This window comes from Sinohyriopsis cumingii, chromosome 10 (assembly GCF_028554795.1).
Source record: "Sinohyriopsis cumingii isolate HCF-2022 chromosome 10, ASM2855479v2, whole genome shotgun sequence".
NCBI classification, from domain to species: domain Eukaryota; kingdom Metazoa; phylum Mollusca; class Bivalvia; order Unionida; family Unionidae; genus Sinohyriopsis; species Sinohyriopsis cumingii.
The window spans coordinates 14,134,828-14,162,040 of record NC_142970.1 but is presented as its reverse complement, the minus strand read 5'-3'; the positions used below and the strand labels follow the sequence as shown (position 1 = coordinate 14,162,040).

The window sequence follows — 27,213 nt, the reverse complement described above, 5'->3', positions numbered from 1 at the left end:
TAGATTAGATCATGAGTAACATTAAAAACGTTGGCATAAATACCTCATTAAAAAAAATATACTTGCATCAAAATTAAAGTGAATGTTGTGATCACTTCAAGAAATAAAATTGAAATCCTCCGTATAAACAACAACTGTGGCTAATTAGAGGTTGATTATGCAGTAGCTTTTGATCTAATGGCTTCAGCTGATAGATGCTGACACTTTTTTCAAACTTACAAAAAATGTTTAATTATGATTATTATAATTTTGATTTTGGAGTCCATAGCATTATCATGTTATATCTGGAATCACATTATAGCAAAGCAGGTTATAATGGGGAGAGCTGTACTGCTATGTTATATTGTTCTGTGTATACTGTTGTGTATAGACAGTAGTGTATATACTGTTGTGTGTATAAAGTTGATCATATAAATGTTGTATATATATTACTGCATATATTCTGTTGTGTATATATTGTGCATATACAGTTGTACATATATTATTGCACACATGTGTATATACAGTTGTGTAAATACCACTGCATATATATACTGTTGTATATATACTGTTGTGTATATTCCGTTGCATATATATTATTGTGTGTGTGTGTGATTTAGATTTTAAATGTAGCTTTAACAATTTTTCACTCATATCGCTACAATGTTTGCAGGGAGGCAGTTTATAGTGAGTCGAGCACTGCGGCATCATGCAGCAGACATGTATGTCCCACCCAGTCACATTATCCTGCCACCAGGCCAATCAGTCATAACAATAAAATCTTAATGCTGAGCACCAAGCGCCATAGCTGCTTGTACCATTTTTATAAGTCTTTGGTGTATATACTGTCATGTATGTATGTAATACAACATTCTCAGCCAAGAGAAAATGTAGGGGTCTTGACAAAAATGTTTCCACTTTATGACAAATAATTTAAAATAAAGAAAAGAACAACAAGTCATCAAACAAATATTAATAATAGTAAATTTCTGTGATTATTTCTTACACCATTATTCTATCTATTTCAAAACAGTAACATAATCCTGTTTCAGTCCAAGGGTCTGTTCACACAACTATTTTCAATTTCTCAATATCACTTCTAGGTCAAGTGTTTCTCACCGGAATTTTGTGGAAAAAATATTAGTGAATTTTTTATATTCTTAAGAACTATAGTCCCATTCTGATTGGAGAATAAATTTCCTTTCAGAACTAAAGTCCCTTTCTGTTTGGAAAATTACTTGCCCTTCCCAATAAGTTCTCTAACAGTTAAGGAAAAGACAACAGAACATTAAATGGATGCATTGGTTTAAGTTAATAAAAAAATGAACATGTAGTGTCGAGAAGTACCCGATATACTTTAAATCTACTTGTACTATGTAATGTTCTTTTTAAAATAATATTTACTAAAAAAAGCAGTCTGAAATATATTTCAAAAATAGTTTCTAAGTTATGTTTTTTTTAAACCCTGTACTGAGGTTATATATGGTTACTATATAATCCAATAAATTGCATGCATGTTTTTAAGATTACCTGTCCCTGGAACAGGCACTTTGGCAAAACTATTTGTCCTGTGATAAAATCATGTATAGTACTAACACATTACAATGCTATTCACTGGATCTAAATATTATATCACCTTATAGTGAGACTGCCTCATAACAAAGTACATGATACTATGCTCCCTCATTTTAACACTGTTCATGGAACCATAAAGTATACTATTTTATAGTTATTTCTTTATAATGAAGTAACTGATACATATAATATGACTACCCCTTAATGAAATATAATCCATGGCTATTCTAGGCTTACAACAGGAACTGTTATAATGAAGGCTTAATATGAGGGAGTTCTGTACTTGAAATTGTAAACTAACAAGTCTCAAACTCAAACCTCGTTTTTACCCTAAGAAATGCTTCTCTCAACCATGTCTTTAATGAACATTACATTGAGTTTAAACTGGAATGGGAAGTAACCCGAACAAATATTTTCTCTGGAAACTTAAATGCATGCAAAAGACCTGTAAATTCTGAATTCTGAATTGATCTAAACATTTGAATCCCTGAAGCAGCAACATACTCACAGATAAAAGGTGCTTCTCAAACACTAGTGCTGGACCAGTAGCACCAACAATCATCAGTGGTTGTCCTGCGAAGAGTCCAAAAACAACTCCCGTAATTGCAGTACCAACCACTGTCTCCGTCACACCCATCAGACCCTTTGTCTTTTCCTCTGTGATTGGAAGAAATGAGAAAAAATTAACATCCCATCTTTTCTCATCACCTTTCTGTATAACCTGCTCAAATTCAGAAAAATTCAAAGTGCAATGCTGTATCAATACAATAATGTAACAAAATATGTTACAATGTTGAATCAATGCATTATGTAACAAAATATGTTACAATGTTGGATACATGCAATATTTTTAACAAAATATGTTACAATGTTGAATCAATGCATTATGTAACAAAATATGTTACAATGTTGGATACATGCAATATTTTTAACAAAATATGTTACAATGTTGGATCAATGCAATAATGTAACAAAATATTTAACAATTTTGGATCAATGCAAACATGTAATAAAATAGGTTACATTGTTGAATCAATGCTTTATGTAACAAAATATGGTGCAATGGTGGATTAATGCAATAATGTAACAAAATATTTAACAATTTTGGATCTATGCAAAAATGTAGCAAAATATGTTACAATGTAGGATCAATGTAACAATGGAACAAAACATGTTGCAATGTTGTAAAAGCAGTGAGATACATTATTACAGTGTGTAGACATATTGGGTTTTTAAACTGCAAAGTTGATGCTCTTGATTGGAGCCTTGGAGAATATTGCCTTGTAATGAAACTTCCAGATAATTAATTACAGTATTCCCTTGTTATAATGCTGTCCACATGAAACAAGGAATATGAGTGTGTCTCTGTTGGATTTTTAACTTAGCTTTAAAAAAATTCAGTCATATCCCTACAATGTCCTCAGTGTGGCAGTTTATAGCTTATAGTGATGTCTAGTACTGGGGCATCATGCTGCAGACATGTAGCATGATGTCCCACCCAGTCACATTATCCTGACACCAGGCCAACCAGTCCTAACACCTAACCTCTTAATGCTGAGTGCCTAGCGAGGCAGCTGTTAGTACCATTCATGTAAGTCTTTTGGTATGACTCAGACAGGAAACATGGAGTACATTAACTTGTAGTGAAACTTCCTTATAACAAAGTACACAATGCAAATAATTTTACATCATCATGAAATGGCATCCACATCAATACCCACCTCATAACAGGAATCCTGTTACAATGAAGGGCAATTAGTGAACTAGGGTACAAGACCTATATTTTACTTTTCTTCTGGCATGAAAATTTTAAAAAATCATGTGAACAAATAAAATAGTGAACTTAAAAGAACAAACTGAAACATATGATGATAGAAAATATCATGCATGGAGATATTACCCATCAACCCTCCAAATGTAATGCATGGTGCAAGACATGCAAAGAAGATGAAGATGAAAGCCCTAACACACTGAGTATTCAATGCATCTCTAAAGTCACTGATGTAGTGTGGATATCGTCGTTTTATGTCGTTGAACAATCCACCAAAGAGAACCTTTGTCCTTTCCAGAGGATCATGTGGCACATTGTGTTTTTTCTCTTTCAAAAGTAGAGCTGAAATGATATTTTTAAAAAATGCTGCATTTAGCTGCCTACAACATGCCTTAGATTGCAGTCAATTAACATCCTGATCTATAATATACAATCAAACCAGTGTCTGTATAGTTTGCATTCTTCAAGTATTTAACTTCATTAGCAAGAATCCCTTAAGAGACTGACACTCCACTGGCAAAAGAAATTCCAGAAATTCAAGACAATACCATTTTATCTTTCTAACTGCTGAGTGTTGAAGCCATCTCAGATATTTCTGAGCAATAACAAATGTTTTAAAGTGGCCATTGCGGAAGCCATATTGGATGAAAGATTGGCACCATTTTCATCTTTTGAAGTCTTTTGGTGAGAACCTTGATTATCCATTCAAAAGGAGTAGCAGTAACAAGATTTTTTTCAAAATGACTCCCATGGTGGCCATATCAGATGTCCAACCAGCACAACGTTCATTTAGGGTCAATTATACATCACAAGAAGTCTTTCAGTGCAAACCCTGTGTTGATATGACCATCCAGTTAGACTGAGTAGCAATGACTATTTTCATGATCACCAAAATGATGACCATAAATGGAGGTCAGAATAGCACCACTATAATTCAGAAGCAACTAGATTATCCAAATCTGTCTTCTGGCAAAATCCCATGTTGAAAAGACTGTCCACTGAGGAATAGCTTTAAAGAAAATTACAAGACAGCAGACATGGTAGCCATACTTCAAGTCAGATCAATACTATTTATATACACTGAAGTCCAACTAGACACCATGCACAAAACTTCAATATTTGAAAACCCCATGTCAATTTGACCATCCATTCAGAAAACCAGATATCATACTAAAACTTCAACTTGTGAAAACCCCACTGTTAATCTGACCATCCATTCAGATAGAGTAATGATATTCAAATTTTAAATATGCCCACTGAAGTGGCCATATTGGATATTGCATCAGCACTATTTTCATCTGGGACAAAAAGTGTTCTGGTAAGAAAACCATGTCTATGAGACTTTCCATTTAGGATAAGCAGTAATAATAAAGGTTTTCAAGATGACAGCTATGGTGGAAATACCAGATATCAAACTGGCACCATTTTCATTTAGGATCCACTAGACATCAAATGACATCTTTTTGTGACTACCCCATTCTGATATGACCATCTTTTAGGAAAAGCAGTAATCAAAAGACTTTCATGAAGGTCATTATGGTGGACATACTGAATGTATGGGCAGCACCAGTTTGATTTGGGACCAACTAGACCTTGGAATGGATGTATGTGTCAAGTTTCATGCCAATCATGCAAGTAGTTTAGAAGGAGTGTGTGTATGTGTGTGTGTGATTTGTATTTTTAACGTAGCTTCAACAATTTTTCAGCCTTATTGCTAAGATATCTGCAGTGTAGCAGTTTATACTGATGTCTAGCACTGAGGCATCATGCCACAGACATGTAGCATGATGTCACACCCAGTCAAATTATCCTGACACCAGGCCAGCCAGTCCTAACAATAACCTCTAAATGCTGAGCACCAAGCAAGGCTGTTAGTACCATTTTTATAAGTCTTTGGTCTGACTCGACCCAGGTTCGAACCTACAACCTTCCACATCTGTGGCAGATGCTCTAACCACTAGGCTACCAGAGTGGTGTAGATTAGGAGGAGTAATGATAACAAACTTACGCAAACATGCAACATGTGCCAAATGATGAACAGCCATCTCAAACTCTTCTGGTTCATGACTTGTAGAGGAAACACAGATTATTTTATAAAATAGCCAAAGAACTCCAATCATTAAACAAAGAGTCCCTCAAAGGGACCAATGCTCAAATGGCTGAAAACAATTTCCAGAAATCGAAAATAAGACCATTTCTTTCAACTGCTGAGTTTTAACCATCTTTGATGTGATGTGATGTGATGTGATTTTGATTTTTAACATAGCTTTAACAATTTTTCAGTCATATCGCTACGATGTCTGCAGTGTGGCAGTTTATAGTGATGTCTAGCACTGGGGCATCATGCCGCTGACATGTAGCATGATGTCCCACCCAGTCACATTATCCTGACACCAGGCCGACCAGTCCTAACACTAACCTCTTAATGCTGAACGCCAAGCGAGGCAGCTGTTAGTACCATTTTTTAAGTCTCTGGTATGACTCGGCCGGGGATCGAACCCACGACCTCCCGCATCTGAGGCGGACGCTCTAACCACTAGGCCACCGGAGCGGTAACCATCTTTGATATTTTTCAGCAATAACAAGATTTTGAAATTAGCTGCAGTTGTAAACATTTTGGCTATCAGTTTGGCGCCATATTTATTAAGGACCAATAATGCATGATATGAAGGCTTTCTGTTTTATAGCAGTAACAATAACAAGATTTTAAAGATGGATGAAATAGTGGCCATATTTGACATCAGACTGGCACCAGAGCCAACCTGATATCGATACAAATCTTTTGATGAAAGCACATTGCTGATATGACCAGCCATCGAGGAGTGATAACAAGATTTTCAAGATGTCCATTTTTGGTAGTCATATTAGAAGTTGAATCAGCACCGTTTTCATTTACAACCAATCGGACATCATAAGAAGCCTTTTGGCAAAAATCCCATGCCGATATGACCATCCATTCAGAAACAACAAAAAAATGCCATAAAAAGATTTTTCAGATTACCACTGTGGCCAACATTATGAACATCCAAATGGCACCATTAGGACCAATAAGCATGATAAGTTGCTTAGTGAAAACCCCCATATTCTGAAGGAGTAGCTATAACAAGATTTTAAAGATGGCGACGACAGCAGCCATATTGAATATCAAATTGGCCATTTTCATTTAGGACCAAATAGACATCAAAAGATATCTTTTAGTGAAAACACCATGTTGATATGACCACCCATTCAGGAGAAGCAGCTACAAGATTTTCAAAATGGCCACCATGAGAGCCATAGTCAATATTTGAATGGTTGAACGGTATCATTTCCATTTGGGATGAACTTAGACCTCGGGATGAATGTGTGTGTAGAGTTTCATGGCAATCCTCCTAGTCGTCAAGAAGTTATTAAAACACATTTGTGTTAATGGATGGATAGATGACGGACAAAGAAAACAAACCATCTCATGGTCTATGATTAGTAGAGATAAAAATGTATATGCTGGTGTGCACTTTACTCCAACTGCCATGACACTTAATAACCAATATGTGATGCTTTGCTATACAACAGCCTGACCAAAATCAAACCTTTGAAATTTAAGTTTTGAAACAAGAACATACCTTAAAGTGGTTTTGGAGCTTGACAAATTGATTTAACAATCTACCTGTCCATGATCCAATCTTTTGTAAATATAAAATGAAAATTCTTTATTGGTATTGGCACATACTGATTTTCATTAATAGAATACATATATAACAAGCATGCATACAGAATCATACCACGAATACAATATTATTATTTTTATTGCTGTTTCAGACCATCTGGATTTAAGTACTGAAGTAAGCATAAGAGAATTTATTATTTTCTCAATGTGTCACATCTGCCATAGTCCATTTCCAAGCAGAATTATAATGGCTGAATATTTGTAATTAATGAAGCTTTGAAAACAATACAGAAAAAAATAAACGTTCCCCAATTATTACCTTTCTTTTCCTCCTCTTTCTCCTTCTTTCGACGTTTACTTCTGGCACGTTTTCGTGCCATGTCCATGATTGGTAACAATGTTTTATGATCCCAGTCACCAGGGGGCAGCACAATTGACTCATCCAAGAACGTATTAATTGCCTGGAGCAATTCTGACCTTGTTTCTGCTTTATAAGCCACATCATGGAAGTGCTGCAATCATACAATCAATATAAAAATTTGACATTATTCCAAGGATTCTGAAGCATTGTTTTACTTGCAAGATGAGACACTGCTTGGAAGATGAGACACTGCTTGGAAGATAATATTAATAATAATGAGGACTCTGTATAGCACCTAATCTTTAGAAGCTCTAAGCGCTTTTCAACATTAGACAACACCTATAACATAAAAAACCATATATAATGATATTATTACAAAAAACAAACACCATGAAATTAGAAAACACGAAAAACATGCTCAAAATATTTGAGGTAGGGAACATTATTAGGTCTTTAACTTTGTTCTTGCAGTCGAAATAAGTGAGTTTTAAGAGCACTCTTGAATGGGATCACTGTCTGTGTGTCTAAGTTCTGTGGGCAATTCATTCCATGTTGTCCATATGACTTCGTTTTCATAGTGGGAATAATGAGTATACGATTGTCAGAAGAGGAGTGTAAGTATCTTGCTGCTGTGTACACATGGGTGAGGTAGGATAGGTGTGTTGAACTGGAGTCTATCAGTGAAACATAGTACAGAGAACAAATTTTGTGTTTGATTCTGGATCGAATGGATAGCCAGTGTAGGGTACAGAGCAGTGGGGAGGTATACTGATCATGGTACTCTAAGTATGCTCTCTATGTATGATCCGAGCAGCTGCGTTTTGAATTTCTGAAGTTTCTGATTCAGTAGATATTGAGATGAACCAGACAGAATTGAGTTACAGTAGTCCAGTCTTGAAAGTACTAATGAACATTCAAGTGTTTTAATGGCATCAACTGAAAGATATTTGCAAATGGAACTGATGCGTCTCAGCTCAAGATATGCAGCCTTGCATATGTTCATGACATGTTGGTGCAGCGTGAGTAATGTCCAGAGTGACACCTAGGTTTCGTACCGACTGTGTGAATTTAATGTTGGTGTTACTGACATTTATTGTTTGAGGTAAAGGATGTGAATGAGAAAGTCTTTGTGTTGTAATCAGAATGGCCTCAGTTTGATCATCATTCATCTGCAGCTTGTTACATGTCATCCATGATTTCACATGAGAAATGCACCTCTCTACACCTTGGATGGTAGCATCAACTTCAGTTTGTTGGCTAGATTTGTATATTTGGGTGTCATCAGCGTACAATTGGTGAGACACTGGATAATGATCTATGACACTTGAGAGCGGCTGAGTGTATAGAATGAAGAGAACAGGTCCAAGAACAGACACCTGTGGAACACCACAACACAGATTAACTGGGTTGGAGTGTATTCCATTTGAAGACACAATTTGTGTCCTGTTAACCAAGGAGGACTTGAACCACAGTAAGGCTGTATCATGAATGCCAAATACATGCTGCAACTACGTCAATATAAAATGTTAAATTATTATTACTTTCTGTAACTGTTTAAAGTTATTACCAAGTTCTACTGTAAATGGTCTTCTTTATCTGAAATACCAAGAGTTTACACAACCTTATGTATACCAAGAGTTTACACAACCTTATGTATACCAAGTGTTAACACAACCTTATGTATACCAAGAGTTTACACAACCTTATGGCCTGGAGAAATAAACTTACCTGGTTTGACATCAATGTGGAGATAGATCGTCCTACTTCATGATATTCCATTGAGGACTTTTCTGGTACTAGGAGGATAAAAAGAAAGCGAACAGGAAGTGGCACCTCTGTCAAGTTTTCTAGCACTTCTCCCTGTGCTAATCGTACAAATGCCATGGCGGGTTTTGCAAGATAATCTACTTGACCAACAAGAACAATGCTAGCCTCTGCATTGTGAGGAATTCTGCGCATAATCTCTTGGAAATTTTTCTGTTGCTGATTGTCCCGTTGAGTATTTTCCTGTGTGGCTTTATCACTGCGATTCCCATCAGACTGTAATGCACATAAAAGGAATTAAAACAAAATTAACACAGGCAAATACAAAAATGACCTAAAGTTAAACAGAATGGTTCTGATATGTCTAAGCAACTAATTCAATTCCCAGTCCTATTCAGATCCATCCATTTCCTAACCTAGATTTATCCCTAGAAGTTGGATCCAAGTTTTGAAATCATTTTATACACCTATAAATCAACACTTGATTTTTCTAAGGTTTCAAATCTATATACTGAATAGTATAGGGAGGAGCTATCCCACAAATTACAAACAATGATACAAACAGATATGAATGGCAGGATAAAACAAGAGTCCCTTGAAGTGACTCGTGCTCAAATGACCCAAAAGAATTTTCATGAATTCATGCTAAGACCATTTCTTCCTTTTAATTTATGTGCGTTGAATGTATCTCTGATTTTCTTCAGTGACAACAATATATCCAAATTAGCTGCTGCAGTGGACATACTGGATGTAAATTTTACTCCATTTTCATTTAGGACCAAGCAGACATCAGAAAAACTCTTTTGACAAAAACTCCATTTCAATATGACCTTCCTTTCTGGGGAAGTAGTGACAAGATTTTTATGATTTGTGTCATCATGGCAGCCATACTGGATTTATGATAGCATCATTTTTTATTCAGGACCAACTAGGGATCATAGAAGCTCTTGGGGAAAAACCCATGTTAATATGGCCTTCCATTTGGGATCAGCAGAGACAACAATATTTTCAAGATGCCCAACACTGTGGGCAAACTAAGGGTCAGCTTACATAAATTCATTTAGGGTCAACCAGCCACTCCATGAACTCCTCTAATGTTAACGCAATGTCAAAGTGAATTCCATTTATGAGGAATAGCTATAACAAGATTTTCAAGATGGCCACCATTAAATTAGAACCATTTTAATTACAGACCAACAAGACATCTTCTGATGAATATCTCATGCTGAAATTACTTTCCATCTTGCAGGTGTAACAATATGTTCATGGTGGCTTCAATGGTGGCCATATTGGATATCAGATCATCATCACTTTGGGCCAACCAAACATAATATGATGTATTTTGCACAATGTCAATATGACCAGCCATCAAGGTGAGGTAGTAACAACAAGATTTTCAAGACGGCCATTGTGGTGGCCACATTACAGATCAGACTGACACCATTTCATTTATAACTGACTAGATATCATAAGACGCCTTGAAATAAAAACAGCATGTTGATATGACCATTCATTCTGAACAAGATTTTTAAGATGGCCACAGGCTATACTGGATGTCTGAATGCCTCTACTGTCATTCAGGACCAAAATAAAAAATAAAAAGCCTTTCTTAAAAACCTATGCTGATGCCATCATCCATTCAGCAATAGTGACAACAAGAGGCTAAAGAAGGCCACTATAGTAGCCATATCAGATGTGTAAGCAGCACCATGTTCATTTAGTACTAACTAGGTATTATAAGTCTTTTGGCGCTAATATGTCTTAGTCAGGTGGATTAGCAATAACAAGATTTTCAAGAAGGCAGTTATGATGGCCATATTAGATCTTGTGTCCTAAGTGGTTAAAGCTCAGCCTTGGATGTGGGAGGTCACAGTTTGATCCCCAGCTGAGTCATACCAATGACTTATAAAAAAGTACTAGCAGCTGCCTCAGGGGGAGCTCAGCTTTAAGAGGATAGTGTTATGACTGGTTTAGGACTGGTAGGACTGGTGTCAAGATAATGTGATTGGGTGGGACACGATATGACTATGATAGCAACATGACTATAATTGTTAAAAGTTACCTTAAAAATCTAAATCCCACTAATACATATGCCATATTAGATATGTGATTTTATTTAGGACAAACATAACATATGAATCTTTTAGTGAAAACCACATAATGATATAACCATCCATTCAGGAGTAGTGATAGCAAGACTTTCAAGACAGCCTCTGTGTCTGCAATATTTGGCAATCAGATTGGAGCCCTTTTTATTTAGTACCAACCAGACATCTCGTAAAAACCCATGTCAATACAAGTTACTTTTCAGGTGCGGTAAGTGTGTGTGTGTGTGTGTGTGTGTGTGTGTGTGTGTGACTTGGATTTTTAACATAGCTTAAAAAATAAATCCCTCATATCACTACAATGTCTGCAGTGTGGTAGTTTTATAGTGATGTCTAGTATATCTAAAATTATATTTATTGCCTTAGACATATAGCATGATGTCCCACCCAGTCACATTATCCTGACACCAGGCCAACCAGTCCTAACACTAACCTCTTAATGCTGAGCACCAAGCGAGGCAGCCGTTAGTACCATTTTTGTAAGCCTTTGGTATGACTCAGCCAGGGATCGAACCCACGACCTGCCACATCCAAGGCAGGTGTTCTAACCACTGGGCCACCGGAGTGGTTCAGCAGGAGGTGTAGCATTTACAACAATTTTAATATCGCTGCCATGACAGCCATATCAAAGATCAAATCAATGGGATTCTTCTAGTGAACACCCCAGGTCAATACAACTATCCAGTACAATAATAAATTTATGTGGTGGCCATATTGGAACAGCATCATTTTCAGGTAGGACCAACTAGATATCTTAATAAGTCTTTTAGATATCTAACATCCATTCAGGAGGAATAGAGATAACAAAATGGACACAATGGTGGTCACAATGGATGACTGAGGGTCTCCGTTTTCATCTAGGAAACTAAACTGTAAAGTTTCATGGCAATTCTGCAAGTAGTTTAGATTAGTGACACCAAACTTGTGCTGACGGGCAGACACATGGAAGATGGCTTACAGCAGACTAGCCCATAAGCTCTCCTAGTCTAAACACAGTACAAGGAAAAGTATACTTCATGTTCACCAAGAAACATTAAATATTAGCTGTTAACAGACATTTTTGCAAAACCAACAGATAGTTATGCCAGTTAGGACTGGGGCCTGACTGACTGGTGAACCATCAGCTAAGAGTTGAACAACCTACAAACTATATTATCCAACTTCTTGCTAAGCTATCCCAATCCTCACTGAACTATCCTCATAAATGAGCTATCCTCCTTTTTTCATTGTGCTATCCTGCTGACAAACCCTCATAATGCAGCTTTCTTAGCATGCTTGAATAATGTATAATTTTTATAATTAGCTCATGTGCATTACCATAGAAACCATCTTGGTTTGGTGGTTAACATACCAGAATCACGACCAAAAGGGTACAGGGGTTCAAATCCTACCAGTGGTCCAGCCTGGGTCTGCTACCATGGTGTGACAATGGACAAAGCATTTTACTCCAATTGCCTCAGCACTAAATAATGCTCTTTTATTGCTGTGCCATAAAACAGCAAACCAAACCAAGCTTTTGCAATCATACAAAACTTAAGTCATAAAGTGGTTCCCTCTGGTGATATCATTCCTTAACTCATTAACCCCTGGAGGTTTTTGTCATTTTCACCTGAAATGTGAGTAGGAAACACATTTGGGGGGGGGGGCTATTTCTGAATACATCCTAATAAATCGACTTCGAAGAGAGATTCCGTTAACCTAATGATAATTGTGTTAGAAACATTATCATTGGCTATATTGATTTGCACAGGAGCAGAAGGGTAAAAGTGGGGGGTCTTAACACATTGTATCGAGACCACTCTTTATTCCAAATGCCCACCTTATCCTACTTTTTGCAAAGGTATGCCTGCCTGTGTGCAGTTCAGACCAGTGTGCTATAGATCTGAAGCCAGAAAGTCCAAAATCCGGACACAAAATCGGATTCCATCCACAGGCAAATTTTTTTGTGGACAAAAATTGGTCCATAAAATTAAGTTTTTCCCTCTGTATTTTGTAGTGCAAGTAGAACGTCCAGATTATATGGTATCACTGTAGAGCCACATCTGTCTACCTTTCTATAATACCACCCACTTTTAGTGACCCTGATGCTACAGAGCTCAGCAGCAGGCAGTGTGTAAACATGGTGCCTGGGGTTAGTGAGTTAAAGAGAGACTGCTATGTCTGCTCCATGAACCCAAGTGCTAGTGCATCTTTACAATACTTTTTTTTTCTCTTTCTCTAAAGTACAAGTCATACAGGTCATGTAGGTGTTCAATATTAGTTCACTTTATTTTGTTATTCATACATCCATATTCCTTTGAAAGGTCATTATTTACATGCCCTGAGAAATACATACGAAAAATTTCAATTTTAAAGTATGCAGACAATTTTGGATGAGGTCAATCGAAAGGCATGTCAAATGCTATGATGTCATCATGAAAACTACTAATTCTGGATAAAAATTCGTACTACTCTATTATTGTCACGATATACCTGATAACCTCTTTTTCTGAGCCAGTTTAGTTTTGGCCACCAATGTAAGAAACCATAGTGATCATTAATTTTCATTTGGAAGTTTTTTGACGACATTTAATCGTTCAACAGTTAGGCTAGCATGCTTTGCCTTAAAACCCAAACCAACCCAAGCCAATCTACCCCACCCCCAAGCAACCATTACAAGGTCTTCTTTCAATTTGCAGGATGGGTGAAATCATAAGAATCACTTTATTATAATTTCTAAAGCTTATGCATTGCTCTAGTCTTGGTTGAAGTGGGTACAATTTACAGTCACTAATAATTATTATTATTAAATATATTTACAAGTGTTGGGGCTTTTTTTCCCATTGGACAGGTGAGTCAGGTGATATCTTAGAAAAATTACGCTAATTCCTACTGGATGGGTTAGGTCACAAGGTATTTTAGAAATATTAGACTGAGCAGTAAGGTTCTGTCATGTGGGGTATATTGCAACATATAGTTGTAATAGACTCTTGAAGGTGTAGTCCACCCCAGATGTGGTAGGTCATGGGTTCGATTCCACCAAGCTCTATTCCCACCAAAGAAACTTACATGAGTGAGCACATGGCATTTTTATACCGTATACATGAAGGTTAATTACCATCGTTAAATTAAAAGAAGGAATGAAAATACATACCACACAGCATATGTGTCCTCAAAATATTAATTAAAAATATGTATGTTTTATAGTAGAAAATACTAAATGCCTTAAGAGTTGACAATAAGGGAATAAGGTCGGATATACAATGAGGGGAAAATAGTTGCCACATGTATGGTACCGTGAGGCTGCCTATTTAGGTACCTTTAGTTCAACAAAATTGGTATCCTTTATTTCCCAATCAATTGTTAGCGCTTGCATAACACACAGTAGTGTAGAACATGGTTTCTCTGAATCATGACGGAGGGCCAGTCATTTTCACAAAATAGTTGTATCAATAAGGATTAACTTTTAATTAGTCACGCTGGCTTTCTTGCTTGTTTATTTAAGACTAACCTTTAGCTATTGTGCAGTTTGACCACAGCTAATCAGAATATGAAAACTGGGTATGTCCTGGGGGAAAATAAGGCACGTCACAGGGAGAAACTGAGTCCTTTGCAAATTTTGCCCATATTAGACTCAGAAGATGATCAATATTTAGTGAAAACAAGGCTTTAAAAATGCCAATAAAAAACTCCCAATTTCTGACAATTACACATCAATGTACTGGTATAGTTGCTGGTCAAACAAGCCAATTTTGGGGTTTTAATGATTAACTGGCCTGTATTGCTGTCGGAAACAAAAGACAAATCCACCAACTATCAACAAAGGAGACGCCGAAACATCAAGCTTGAAATTGTGCAGAAAGTTTGATGTTCAGCCAAACACAAAACTAACATAGACTGATGATGATCTTAGTTCATCTATAATGAGAATTTTAGCCTTTATCATTACCACTCTTCGGGAACATGCAAGTTATGCTGGTTATGTGCCTTGTACAATTAAACATGCATACCTTTTCATATATATTACGTCAGTTTGTAGGATTGCTTATATCAATGAAAATGAGTAACTCGTGAGCGAGTGATTCAACTTATATAAAGACAGCTATTAAGGACTTGCTGAAATGTTATCTGGAAGAATGCAATTTGGTCAAAACAATGATTAAAGCAAAATTTGCATCTAATATGTTTGGGATTAAGTAAGGATTTAAGTGACGCTATGCATGCTTTGCACTTGTAAGTACTATACATTAGAGTTTAGCCTGGTCTCCTGGGTAAACTCAACCAGCCCATGAATTCTGAAGTCTGTATTTACCTTTATTTAATTTCATTTTGGAGAAATCAGAAAATATGCACATGCAAAATAATAGCAAAATCAATCATAGTACTTGATAACATTTCAATAAGTGTCAGGCCACCGAAAATATTTTTTTACATGCATATGTCTTAGGACACGGAATAAAATTTTTTTTCGTGTCACAAGATTTACCGCCTTTACAGTAGTCAACAAAAAGACCTAACAACTATCAAGTTTACACACTGGCCCGAGGATAAGCCAATCCCCCATTGTCAAGGCCTTTAATTTTTCCTAAATTATTTAGCTTATACACGAGTATATACGGTACTTAGTTTATGACCAAAGAGTCACAACTGACCTATCGCCAGTTGTCAATCATTCTGCTTGATTGACCAATCAGCGAGCGCTATTATACACACCTCCAGACGCTGTTTACGTCCACCATTTTCCTCTGACAAGCTGCTTCTGTCGATATCGACTCGGCTATTGTATATATTTACAAATTTCGCAACGGTTCGGAGAAGTCGCCCCACTTCGTCTGGAGAAGTCGCCCCAAGGATCATATATAGTGATTCTGAGATATAGCCACATGGTTAAGGCTTTATTTATTGCTGCTTTTCTTCAACTTAATAACTTCTTCAATTTATAAAATACGCAATTTTTCAACTTTTCCATTTGATCAACTCCGCTTCTGTACTTAACGAAAAATAAGTGTTATCTGTCCCTTTTGCTCTGCTCTTCAAATCATTAGATGCATTCTTTTAATTACATTTACATCTAAAAATGAAACTTGCGTACTAGATGCAGTGTAAGTAAATTTAATCGTCGGGTGAAAATGATTTAGGTGATCAATCATTTTTTTCATTTCTTCAGCTGAATGCTTCCAGATCAAAAAATATGTCATCTTAAAATCTAAACCAAAGAGATGGATTAAACTTTTCATTTTGAATAAAATCCTTTTCTAATTCACCCATGAAAGGAAAGAGTATATATGAGCCATATTAATACCCATTATCTGTATGCAATTCGTATTATTAAATTGAAATTAATTGTTTTCCAAGACAAGTTTTTATTATTTTACAAATATCTTTGCTAGATAGTGTGCTATTATTAGGATTGTTATCAAAGAAATATTTGCACGCTTCAATACCATCTGCATGCGGAATGTTGGTATATAGTGATGTTACATCTAATGATACCAGGATTTAAATTATCAGATAGATGTGGAATATACTTCGACTTTTTAATGAAAGTAGTTGTATCTTTAATGTATGAAGAAGGGATTCATTAAAGTTGTAAAACACTATCAATAAATTTGGATAGGTTTTCAGTATATGAATTACAACCTGATATAATGGGTCGTCCTGGAAAATTTAAAGGTAAATTATGGTCAGGATTTTTATGAGTTTTGGGTAATATGTAGAATTGAGGTGTATGTATGTTAAGAGGGATAGTATCAAATTCCTCATATACGGAATTATTATTTTTAGCGATCTCATTATTGCATGTTGAAATTTCTTATTTAATTTCTAATTGACTTTCAACTTCTTTAACAATCATCTTGATTTACAATAATAATAGTGTTTGACTTATCATCCTTTTTAATCAATATACTGTCATCAGTCATTAGATTAAATACAGACTTAATTTCGTCCTTATAAATATTACTATGACGTTGCTTTAATTTACTTAATATCTCTTGTGTGAACGCGTGTGTATATATATATATATGAATCACGTAAAAGATGACTTAATTGTGTTATAAAAAGGTTATTTGGGTGACAAGCTTTGGGATGACTTCTCCAACCAATTCGCGTGACTTCTCCAACCACTCTGGGGCGTCTTCTCCAGATACTTGGGGGCGAGTTCTCCGCATACCGATGGATAAATGCTCTTGCTTTCTGTCTCTGTCTCAATGTTGTTTCATATGGCAAATATTGCTCACCAATATCGTCTGGTACATCTTTTAATGTTATCACGCACGCCATTTTCACAGAATGTTTGTCGGAGGTTAAGATGTTGTCAAGTCACGTGTTCGGTAGGCGGAGCGATCTACCTTCTGGCGTAAGGTCAATTGTAATACCTGATGTCATTTCATAGCAGAAAAATGTTAAGTCGGACCTGTCCAGTCAAATTATATTTAAAGAACACCACAAAATTAAATATCATACATGAAACTTGATAGTTAATCTTAATGAATGATTATTAAGATAATTATTTTAAAATTAAATAATCATACCAAATTATTGTCCATATCCACCTTAACGAAAGATGGCACTTTGATGTTTACGTGATTTTCCATCTGTTTGCCATCTGGTTCTGACATGGAGCGATTGATAGATGCAACATTCTGTGATGAGGGGCTGGTATGGAAACTCGTGGATGAAGTCAATGTCTTCATCAGGGAAAGTTCGTCTCTCTGATGCCTATAAAAAATATTGTAAATTGTGAACTATCTATCCAATACCCTTGATAGGTAATGTAAATAAAATGAAAATAATTTATACAATATAATGTTAAAGTCAACCTTGTTCTTCCTTTTCCTGTCACTTTTCCTTTTACTCTCTAACTCATTTCTGCATTTCTTTTTTTGGTATTAGTTTATTTAAAATAACTAATGACCATACAAAATAATTGCCATTACAAATGCACAACGGTTATTTTTATTGAATACTAATTGAAAATAGCATCAATTTCAACCCTTTATCTCCAATCCTACTGCCTTGACTTCCACCTGGGTAACTCAGGTGTCACAATCCAAAATCAATATATATATATATATATATATATATATATATATATATATATATATATATATATATATATATATATATATATATACACACATGCACACACACACACACACACACATCTACCAATTCATTTATTAATCATTGGTTTAAAATATTAGAAATATCACTATACGTGAATTGTCTATTTTAACATTCCTTCTAAAGCCTTCTGGGAAGGGAACCAAAACTAATACCCTATCCAAACTGGCTATTGGTAATGTATGACCAGGAAAATGTGACAAATTTCTATCTAGCAGTTTATGAAAACAAATGCCAAACACATCGATAGACCAATGGACAATAAAGCAGACAGACATGTAGGATATCTAATATCACAGACACTACAGTGTGAAGATAATGGATAAAAGATTTGCATATTCATACAATTTATGGTAATACATGTCAGGTAACTGCTAAAATGTGTGATGGAAGAAAATTTAATTTTCAATAATTAAATCCACTTATATCTTAAAATATACAATTTTAACAAAAACATTCCGAAAAGAAGAAACATTTTATGGAATATAGGTCTGATCTTTCACAAATGTTCACATACTGCAATAACAATAATCTTACGACAATAGAAATACAGCACTTTCTCATTATAAAGTCCTTTTCAATAACTTAATTTTGGATCCAATGCAGTCCAGCTACAGACTTGTGACTAAAAATGTATGTATTTTTTAATTGGTCCATCAATTAATTTTATAATTCTCACCACAATGCAGTCAGTACCTAATGCAGTCACCATCTCTGGACCTCAACTACCATGATATAATGAGGGAGTGCTGTATATTTAATTACCATTTTCATCATACTTTTTAGATTTTTATTTTTAAATACTGTTAATGCAAATTATTTTTATGAGCTAATGATAGATTGTACAAGAATGTCAGTTTGTGTGAAACATGAATATTATGTCAACTAAATGTTTTTAAGATTCTAACATAATATCAACGCGTTTACATTATTCAGTGACACTACTAGGACTTTACATTGCTCAATGGTACTTGTTATGTATATTTGATTTAATTTATATTAGATTTAATTTAATTGTCTGTTAATAACTTTTAATTTTTTTTATTTCATTACATGTTAAAGTAATGTAATTTTATTTACTGGAATTTTATATTTTCTAGAAATTAGTTTGACCTGACTGTTTAGTCAAACACATAATGCTGACCTAGTTGCTGACCTTGATTCAAAATTAGTAACAGTTTTATTTTTTTTATTATGTGAGATACACAGAGTGAGATCGAGGCTGTACTGGAATATGTAACCATAGACATTTAAATAGCTTTTACCTTGTTCTGGAAAGTGATCATGTGACCCTCATAAGGGGATCAATTTTGCATCTTAGACTGTATAACATTTTCCTATAAAGAATTTACATATCAGTTGTGCATTTTATTTTCAACACTGAAAGGTGTTTCTTGTGACAAGCTGAGTTGAAATTTTTATTTTATGGATCATTAATTCTTTTTCCTGAAAATATTTGAATGCTTATACAGAATTCTTGGACAAAGACATTTATTTAAATTAAAACACCGGATTATTTTCTATAGTTCAGCAAAGAACTGTTGATACTTCAGGGATATACAGGCTACAGTAGACATCATTGCCTTCCATTTTGGAATTGAACTCAAATTATTAGAACATTATATTAATAGGACTAATAATTTTTAAATCTTGCATTATTCTTGGATTATTTTTGGATTTAATTCTTAAAACCATATAAGTTTTTTTTCTTCATTTTTACATTGGAAATAAATTATTTGTTAAATTTTATAAAGCTTGTTGTCTTCACTTTTAGAGCCTAAACATGTAACATACTGCTACTTGACACTACTGCTAGGACTTGACATTACTCAATGACACTGCCATGTAACACCGCTAGGACTTCACAATACACACTGACACAGCAATGTGTCATTCCTAAGTGTTATGCCATAGTGGGTGACCGAGTTACCACCACAATAATAATGACAAGAATTGCTGAATAATGTCATCTCAAATGAATTATCCTGAAAAGTATGATATAAGACGTAGAACATGAAAATTAGCGCAAATTTCCGTTACAACATACCTACCAATACTGATCACTAATGAAGTGCATATATTACATAGACTTACGACCTGAAACCAGTTAGTTCAACAAACTAGTGAATACAGTATTATAATAATGAAAAAAGCATTTCCTTTATACTTTTTCCCGCTATGAATCATACAGTTAGCAATGCAGCTGAACTATGCTAACCTAGTAAAATATAAAATGAACAGAAAAAATATCAGTTAGAAAATGAAAATTGTGCGTATAATTTCATGATGTACGACATACTTACATATCTGTAATGTGCAACCAAGAAAGAAACAGCAAACACCCAAATATGTTATTTGTATTATGCACCATTTAATTAAGAGCCAAATTGCATGCTTCAAATTAAAGAGATTAACAATATGGGTTGACTCTGGTCTGCTAAAACTGATACTTTTGAATTTCAGCACATATGTGGTTTTAAAAATAACATACTTCATCATCACAGCAACTGTTTTACAAACATGGTCTTATGCACAACTGTATTTTTACACTTAAGAAATCTAATTTTACCACTAAAACTAAAGGAATAATGATATATATATATATATATATATATATATATATACACACACACACACACACAAACACACATATAGTAAACTAAACAGAATGTTGGCAGGCAGATAATGGTTCAAACAATTCTAATGAAACCAAAAGTAAAGTCAACAGTGTAGATACACCCAGATCTGCCAACATCATTTGATGCCATTTCTGAGTGTATCTACACTGACTCCAGTTGGGTGTGTGGAACCCATCAATGACCATGGTAATACAAATACCTAGTGCCACATTATTTGATGGTATATCTGAGTGTATTTATGCATGTTTTTTGCAAGATAGCTCATTCAATAGAATAGCATTATATGGTTTTTGCAAGGAAGTTCATTCCATAGAATAGCATCATATGGTTTTTGCAAGGAAGTTCATTCCATAGAATAGCATCATATGGTTTTTGCAAGGAAGTTCATTCCATAGAATAGCATCATATGGTTTTTGCAAGGAAGTTCATTCCATAGAATAGCATTATATGGTTTTTGCAAGGAAGTTCATTCCATAGAATAGCATCATATGGTTTTTGCAAGGAAGTTCATTCCATAGAATAGCATCATATGGTTTTTGCAAGGAAGTTCATTCCAAAGAATAGCATCATATGGCTTTTGCAAGGAAGTTCATTCCATAGAATAGCATCATATGGTTTTTTCAAGGAAGTTCATTCCATAGAATAGCATCATATGGTTTTTGCAACAAAGCTCATTCCATAGAATAGCATCAGAGTAAGCAAATGATTTCTAACAAATAAATAAAAAAATAAATGAAAATGGAAGAACATTTTTGCACATGTTAAACAAAAATATAGCTGCATGTTCATAAAATTTTCGAAGGGATGAAAAATAAGAAATCGTTTTCTCATCAATAAGCAAAATACAAGCTCTTTTTTTTATATACATTATGTACCAATTCAAACCAACATGCACTAACTAACACATGCATTTACAGAGGTTCTCCTTATCTCCACTGTGTTTTCACAGAGAGCATGCAAACATGCACGATTCAACCAAAATAGCTGGCCAATGAACTATTTTCAATATATTTATACCAAAAATTGATGCACAGACAGAGATACCCCATATATACTCACATGTCGAGTCCAATCGCAAACAACACAAACCCTGACCTGATGTCACCAAATGTGCTGACAGATCAGGGCCTATGCTGTTTGTTCTGCTGAATATGCCTAACTGCATAGACCCAGATCTGCTGGCGCATTATGTGACAACATATGTAGGTCTGTGCAGTTTACAGTAGGATTCAACTGATAACCTTGGTACATGACTGAATCATCTTTATAAATGTGTTTAACTAAACACTGAAATTTGCATTTATTCATTGGTATAAATTTACATGCATTTTGTGACTTAAATATTAAATAAAAAGATGTCTTAAGAATTAAACTTCATATTTTACAGAATTATAAAGTCATTAGCATGAAAGGTGATTACATGCAAGAGCCAGAATGAAATTCAATTATTATCATTACAAATAGTTCTATGCATGATTATGGTGCTGAAGAACACAATAGCTGAAAGGTATTTTAACCGCCATTTACAAATACTGTCAAACCATACATGAATGGTGCATGAAAACAAAAGTGGTTCCTTTTTTGTGTGATGAACTAATAATTTCTAGTTTTCTGCATCACATGATGCAAATTTAGCCAATCAAAATGCCTGTTATAAAAGCTTGTGACAAAATTTACCATAAGTATACTGTTTCTGTCTCATGCATGTCCAGGATTTTCAGACCAACAAAACTGAAACCTTTGTAAATCAATTACAAATTACGAATTTACGTTATTCTCAATCTCTTCAATGTACTAACTTAAAATAATGAAATAAATCCAAATATGGCTACAATAAATTCCACACTTAGTCTGACTGACAATTTTCTTGTTGATGAAAAGATCCCATTGGATACAGTTCAAATGTTACAAGTACAGTCAACCTTCACTTTAAGACATTTTAGTATAAAACATTCCCATTATATAAGGTGGTCATCTATCATATTATCTAATTGTAATACCCCTGTATGATGCAACCTCACATATACTGGGTACCTCGGCATACTCTGATAGTTACCTTCAACATTGTTGTAGTAAGGGCCAGAACACTGTACGTACTGTGTTAACCATGTGTAATACACAACCAAATGCAGACTGTGCTAACCCAGATGTGCCATAACATAATACACAGGTAAATCTGGGTGTACACTGCTCTCATTAAAAGGTGACCTCACTATAACAGTAAACTTTTCTCCTTACCATAAATGGTATTATTAAAAGGGATAACTGTGAATGGCAGTATATAGTAAAAACCTATCTTAAAAGACCACTGCTATGAGACCACCTGTCTTGAGTGACCAAAACCCCAATACACAGCATTATGACCTACCAGGAAAGACCACCTCAGAAGGTCATTCAAGACCGATTCTACTCTAAGATAGAATGATGTATTATGATCAGGAACATAGAATCAGTTTTTGTTTACCTATGTTCGAAACATACAGAAATTACAGAATACTTGGCTATTATCGATCATGCATATTCAAAGCCTTACAAAGAACTTAAATGTATTTCATTCTTGAACATGATCTAGTTTACCTAAAAACTAGGTCAAAATTTCAACGATTTAACCTCATGGTATCAAATAAAAGAACAGAACAAATGTTGATGCAATTTACTACAATAAGAACATGGGCAGGACTTGTATGTAACAGGTCACAGTGACCTGAAAAGTAGATGAGAAGGTGTCTATCTAATGTGAAACAAAACTCTGTATAATTTAGTGAAGTTTGGAGCTCACTGTAACCTTATAGTTCAGGTACAAGAAATAGATCCATAGCTAGGAACAAGTTGGTAAAACTAGGTCACTAGAACTCACTACTGCAATAACAATATATAATGGCAAGGAATGTCAGATAATGATGACTCTTGGGTGTCCCTTTCACTATTAAAAAAAGATACTGTAGTGTCATCAATTTTCGTGGGGGACCAATTTTCGTGGTTTTGCGTTGTTGCCCCAAACCACAAATTTAAATCCCCAACAAAAAATGAACCATGTAAGATGATGACACCGCCCCCCATTTTCGTAGTGTTTCACTCCTATAAGTTAACACAGCTACTAGTATTTGATAAATCAAGGTCAATACTGTAATCTGGTAATGAAATGTTAGCGTTTACATGTGTTTGTTTTTTTCTTACAACCTTTTGAAACAAGAATTATAAATCATTTTATATTGTTTCAATGCAAACATTCAATAAGGTATCCAATAGCTGTAACTTTTTACACTCCCTGCCTTAAATCATTATGTCAGGTAAATAAGGATAGAGAGAAAATAGACAAAAAGCATAAGGTATTCAAACAATAGTAATACTGAAAATGAAAGAAAAAAATACAAAAAAAACAGGATGTGAAAATTAAATTTAATACATAATCAAATCGATCCTTCATTCAAATACAACTGTTGTTGAAACATTTAAATCCTTCCGAAAGCACATTTCATTTTATCCTTGCATTTTCAATCCAAGAAGAACAATCCTCTAAAATACCATAACTATTTCCTGAAACACAATCATTAATGAAATGTATATACACTAATTACAGCAGAGTTTTAAAGCTCACACTTCACAGATTTCGGACAAAGCCACTGTAACAACATCGTGTCAAGTCTCATTGTACTCATGTTTTTCAGGTAAATAATCCCCAAACTGCTGAATTAAACAAGTCCAGCTTTTTCAAAACAACTGATAGTTAGGTTTGATCTTTCACTCATTGTCGTGTGAGCTGCAATTATCCATTCAGCGTAAACTGGCTTGATTAATGATGTTGCAAGGTTTACTAATACTGTATACTGATCATCACCAGTAACTTCTTTTTCCATAATGGCATCCATGACCTGTTGAGCATACCACTCGTGGAAGTGTGAATTTAACTCGTCTTTGTACTCTTTATTTACTGTCAAGTCTAGTGGTTGAAGTTGGGCTGTACAAGGGCAGGCACAAACATCAGCTGCCTAGTAAGCAAGCGCTTGCGCCGTGTTCGCAGCCACAGACAGGTAAGGAAGTCCAGAAACCAAGAGGGGGTCTAAGTTGAATTTTACCACTCTTAAGCCACTGTGTTAATTCCATGATCATCACAAAGTTCTGATGGTGCAACTTGATGGACAGTGGTTTAAGTAAGAGATCATTTATATGTACTTTAATAATCAATTGGCCAAGTGTTGTTGGCTGCGTTGGCTTCCTTTGTTGTTGAGCACTCAAATGAAAACACGGCAAAAGTGATTAATCTTGACAGGTGTTTTATTTGTGCTCAAAGAGATGTAAGTATTGTTTTAGTGTTGTTGGCTGCATTGGCTTTGACTAATGCTATTCACTTGGTTGTCGAAAGCACACTAAGTATTGAACTTGCCAGGTCTTTGATTCATGCTCATACAGGTGGTAGTATTGCTATAAACACTAAAGTGACTGCCATTTGCATCGGCATAGTTTTATTCTTTTGTATTCTTTTTTTTGGATATTTGTAGAGGTTAAACCATGTAATTAAATACCTACTAATCTGCAAATGCTGACATGCAAAACTTCGAATTTAAGTACCCATGAAAATGCCTTCTTTTTTTACAAAACGAAGAAAACTGAGCCCAAGGAAAATAAATGATACTTAGTAACTGAACTGTATAATATTAGTTGCATATGCCTTATGGTCTATCATATGACCTCTGGTTCAAACACTGCACTGTGCTTGGCATGTTACTATAACAAAGGTAATGTAGCATGGTGGAGTGAACTTGGTGAATTTAATTACCTTAATAAGTAATCATGATGAAGAGTCGGCATCAGTGAACCAGAGAGTTATCAAGAATCAGCAAAAAAAGCAACACTAATTAATACTAATTAGTTAAGAGAATATAAGCAGAATGTAATGCTTGGCAGAAAACTAAAAGATACCTCTTACTACAAACTGAAAGCCATGGAATAAACAATTATTAAATTGCTTCAAGTTTAGGTGCAATCAAGGGCAAAGAAAACACAAATACTGTAGTTAAAGTAGTGTTGAAATAAAATATTTAAATGAATTTATTTAAAACAAGACAAATAAATCAAAATGAAAATACAAAACTGATTATTTCACTTAAATCTGACATGATAAAAATATTGTTCTATTTAAAGAAAACAACATTTATGTTTGTGAAACACTTAATATCTAGAGTAGCTATCCAAAAAAATTAACCTCCCCAAAACCAAACCCAAGATAAACTGTCTTACTTAACAAGTCAAATTTTGTAAAATCCATTTAAACTACATACAAAAGTAATCTGGTCATCTACTGAGGAAGTCATTGAAAAGATGTGTCTATTTCTATCAACAGTATTGTATAAATCTGAAACCCATTTATGCAACAATGTTAACAAATTGTATCAAAACATTATTCTTGAGAAGAAGTAATTTAAATTTAGTAACAGGAGCCATATTTGATGGCAGATCAGCATCAATTGGAAACCACTTCATACTAAGATGATTTCTTCAAATCTCATCTACTTCTGTTTAGTGGCATTTGAAAAGTTGTTGGTGTTCTCTTTTTTTAAAATAGTGATGGTATCATCTGTACAAATTTAAAAGCCCACCGTGCTATGATATTGTTAAATCTGACCAAATTCTGTTCATTATTTTTATGAAGAGCTTAAATGTTTTGTGTGGTTTGTGTATGCAGATGGAAACATTTGGAGACATTTATAAGTCCTTCTTGCCACCATGAAACTGGTCCAGGGCATGTAAATTTGGAGATGATGTTCAAAATAAGCAAATTTAGCAAGACAATGTATAAGATATACAGGACAATACAAAAAATCTTGATAAAAATCTGAAATGTGTCCCTTTACTGGACTGACACTCTAATGGCTAAAAAGAATTTCCAGAAATTCAAGATAAAACAATTTCTTCATTTAACTGTGGACTGTTGAATACAAAACTTTCATGCAAACAATATGATACTGTGTGTAATTCTAAATTTGATAGGCTACCCATCAATCACAAATCATGTGTAAGCTGTACAGTCTTACAATTGATGACTCTGTATGAGCAGCAAACAACTTGATTATTGACTCTAAGATACAAAATCAAGTCACGAAAGAAGCAATAAATCAAATAAACCTAATTTTACAAGATGGCATTCAAAATTTTAAATTTTCAATATTAAATTGGCAAATTTTCATCTAGAAACTGAATATACACATGGTGTCTTATCATTTATACAGTTTTCAACTTTAACTCTTGTTTATTTTCAATCCCAATGTACT

The 27,213-nt window shown here is 34.6% G+C and overlaps 1 protein-coding gene across 6 annotated transcripts in view; it reads right to left on the bottom strand.

Annotated features, from left to right (window-relative positions):
- Nucleotides 1-27,213, bottom strand: part of LOC149789623 (band 3 anion transport protein-like) — a 256,790-nt gene that overhangs the window by 38,476 nt on the left and 191,101 nt on the right. For all 6 annotated transcript variants that reach the window (XM_089971657.1, XM_089971656.1, XM_089971658.1 and 3 more), the window contains 5 exons: nt 17,714-17,900; nt 9,061-9,372; nt 7,291-7,483; nt 3,455-3,667; nt 2,063-2,211 (listed from right to left, as the gene is read on the bottom strand). In XM_089971657.1, coding sequence (XP_089827783.1) covers nt 2,063-2,211; nt 3,455-3,667; nt 7,291-7,483; nt 9,061-9,372; nt 17,714-17,900 — 1,054 coding nt within the window. The remainder of the gene's footprint in view (nt 1-2,062; nt 2,212-3,454; nt 3,668-7,290; nt 7,484-9,060; nt 9,373-17,713; nt 17,901-27,213) is intronic.